The sequence below is a fragment of the Octopus bimaculoides genome, chromosome 18, assembly GCF_001194135.2.
Source record: "Octopus bimaculoides isolate UCB-OBI-ISO-001 chromosome 18, ASM119413v2, whole genome shotgun sequence".
NCBI classification, from domain to species: Eukaryota; Metazoa; Mollusca; class Cephalopoda; order Octopoda; family Octopodidae; genus Octopus; species Octopus bimaculoides.
In genome coordinates, this window is record NC_068998.1 from 42282646 (window position 1) to 42284453 (window position 1808).

Here is a 1808-nt window from a genome sequence, read left to right on the forward strand (position 1 = left end):
TCCGATCTGATCTGGCAGAGTTTCTACAGCTGGATGCCCTTCCTAATGCCAATCACTCCAAGAGTGTAGTGGGTGATTTTACGTGCCACCGGCACGAGGGCCAGTCTGGCGGTACTGGCAACGGCCATGCTCAAGTGATGTTTTCTACGTGCCACCTGCACAGGAGCCAGTTCAGCGGCACTGGCAATGACCTCGCTTGAATGTCTTTTCACGTGCCACCAGCACAAGTGCCAGTAAGGCTATTCCCTTACAAAACCTTTTTTTCCAAATTTTAATCCCCCAAAATTAGGGGGTTCCTTATACATGTTAAAATACGGTAGTATACAAAGGCATGCTGAAAAATTCCAAATTTTGGGTAAAAGAAAATACAGGAGGATCAGTTAATTACGATTTTATTCAACAGATTCCCCTCTCAGATTCACACACTTATCGCAGCAGTCCTTCAGTTTTTCTAAGCCCTGTAAAAGAACTCGGAGGGTTGGGCCTCCAATCAGGTCTATTGCAATACCTTTAAAGCAAGGAACTTTGCAGCACCCTCTTGTATATCCATACTTACACATATAAATGTATGTATGTACATACACACACACACACATATATAACTTCCCTCTTTCTCTCCCTACTTTCAGGAAGAAGAAAAGAAACGTCAACAAGAGGATCGAGACAGGTTAGTGAAGGAGAAAGACAAACTTGAACAAGATCGGAAGAAACGAGAGGTTTGTGTGTTTGGATGTTTTACACCAATAAGATAGTTGTCTTATAAGTCGGCGAGCTGGCAGAAACATTAGCACACCGGGCGAAATGCTTAGCGGTATTTCGTCTGCTGTTACGTTCTGAGTTCAAATTCTGCCGAGGTCGACTTTGCCTTTCATCCTTTTGGGGGTCGATAAATTAAGTACCAGTTACGCACTGAGATCGATGTAATTGACTTAATCCCTTTGTCTGTCCTTGTTTGTCCCCTCTATGTTTAGCCCCTTGTGGGCAATAAAGAAATAAGATAGTTGTCTTTGGATCCTGTGTTCAAATCGAGCTGGTGATGGCTTTGACCTTTGTCCTTCCAAAGGTTGAGGTAAATGGAAAAAGTACAGTTCCACTCATTGCTACCATTATGACTATATTGTTGTTAAAGCAGTGGATTGGTACAATCATTAGACCATTGGATATAATGCTTTTCAACACTTCTTCTGATGCTTTAGATTCTGAGTTCAAATCTTGCCAAGGCCGATTTACCCTTTCATCATTTCGGAGTCAATAAAATATAGCACCAATTGAGTGCTGGGGGTCAATGTGACTAACTTAGCTATTCATCTGGAATTGCTGGCCTTGTTCCAAAATTTGAAGCCATAATTATTATTATTATTATTATTATTGAGTGAGAGAGCATTGCATGCCATCAAAGTGACACTGGGGTAAAATATACAAAGCCCGTTATACCCACCATGACTACCCGTCTGACAAGGGATACACCAGGCACATGCATCACAACCATATGTGTGTGACATGGTGATCTCATATGAAGATAAACAGTGCATGACCTCGCAGGTGGGGCCCCAGTTAGAATTTTCTTCAGGTTGAATAGCCCATTCCGCTCAAAAGGTCCCTGAATAAGTGTTGTTTAAGGATGTTGAGCAAAACACCCATGTTTCCAAAGGTGAATTATCCAGACCCTGAAGAATTCCTCTCAACACATGGTTATGATGCTCCCCCACTACTTCTGCTCATGATCAGAGATGCACATATCGTCAGCCACCAAGGGACATGCTCAACTGGTTAATATTATTATTATTATTATTATTATTATTATTATT

At 41.6% G+C, this 1808-nt stretch overlaps 2 protein-coding genes across 2 annotated transcripts in view; both read left to right on the forward strand.

Annotated features, from left to right (window-relative positions):
- The window catches only part of LOC128249779 (drebrin-like protein), a 38903-nt gene extending 38151 nt beyond the window's left edge, over positions 1-752 (forward strand). Inside the window, exon 5 of the mRNA XM_052974266.1 lies at positions 630-752. Coding sequence (XP_052830226.1) covers positions 630-752 — 123 coding nt within the window. The remainder of the gene's footprint in view (positions 1-629) is intronic.
- The window catches only part of LOC106873897 (drebrin-like protein A), a 10347-nt gene that overhangs the window by 1365 nt on the left and 7174 nt on the right, over positions 1-1808 (forward strand). Inside the window, exon 2 of the mRNA XM_014921424.2 lies at positions 630-716. The gene's annotated coding sequence lies outside the window, so the exon portion shown is untranslated. The remainder of the gene's footprint in view (positions 1-629; positions 717-1808) is intronic.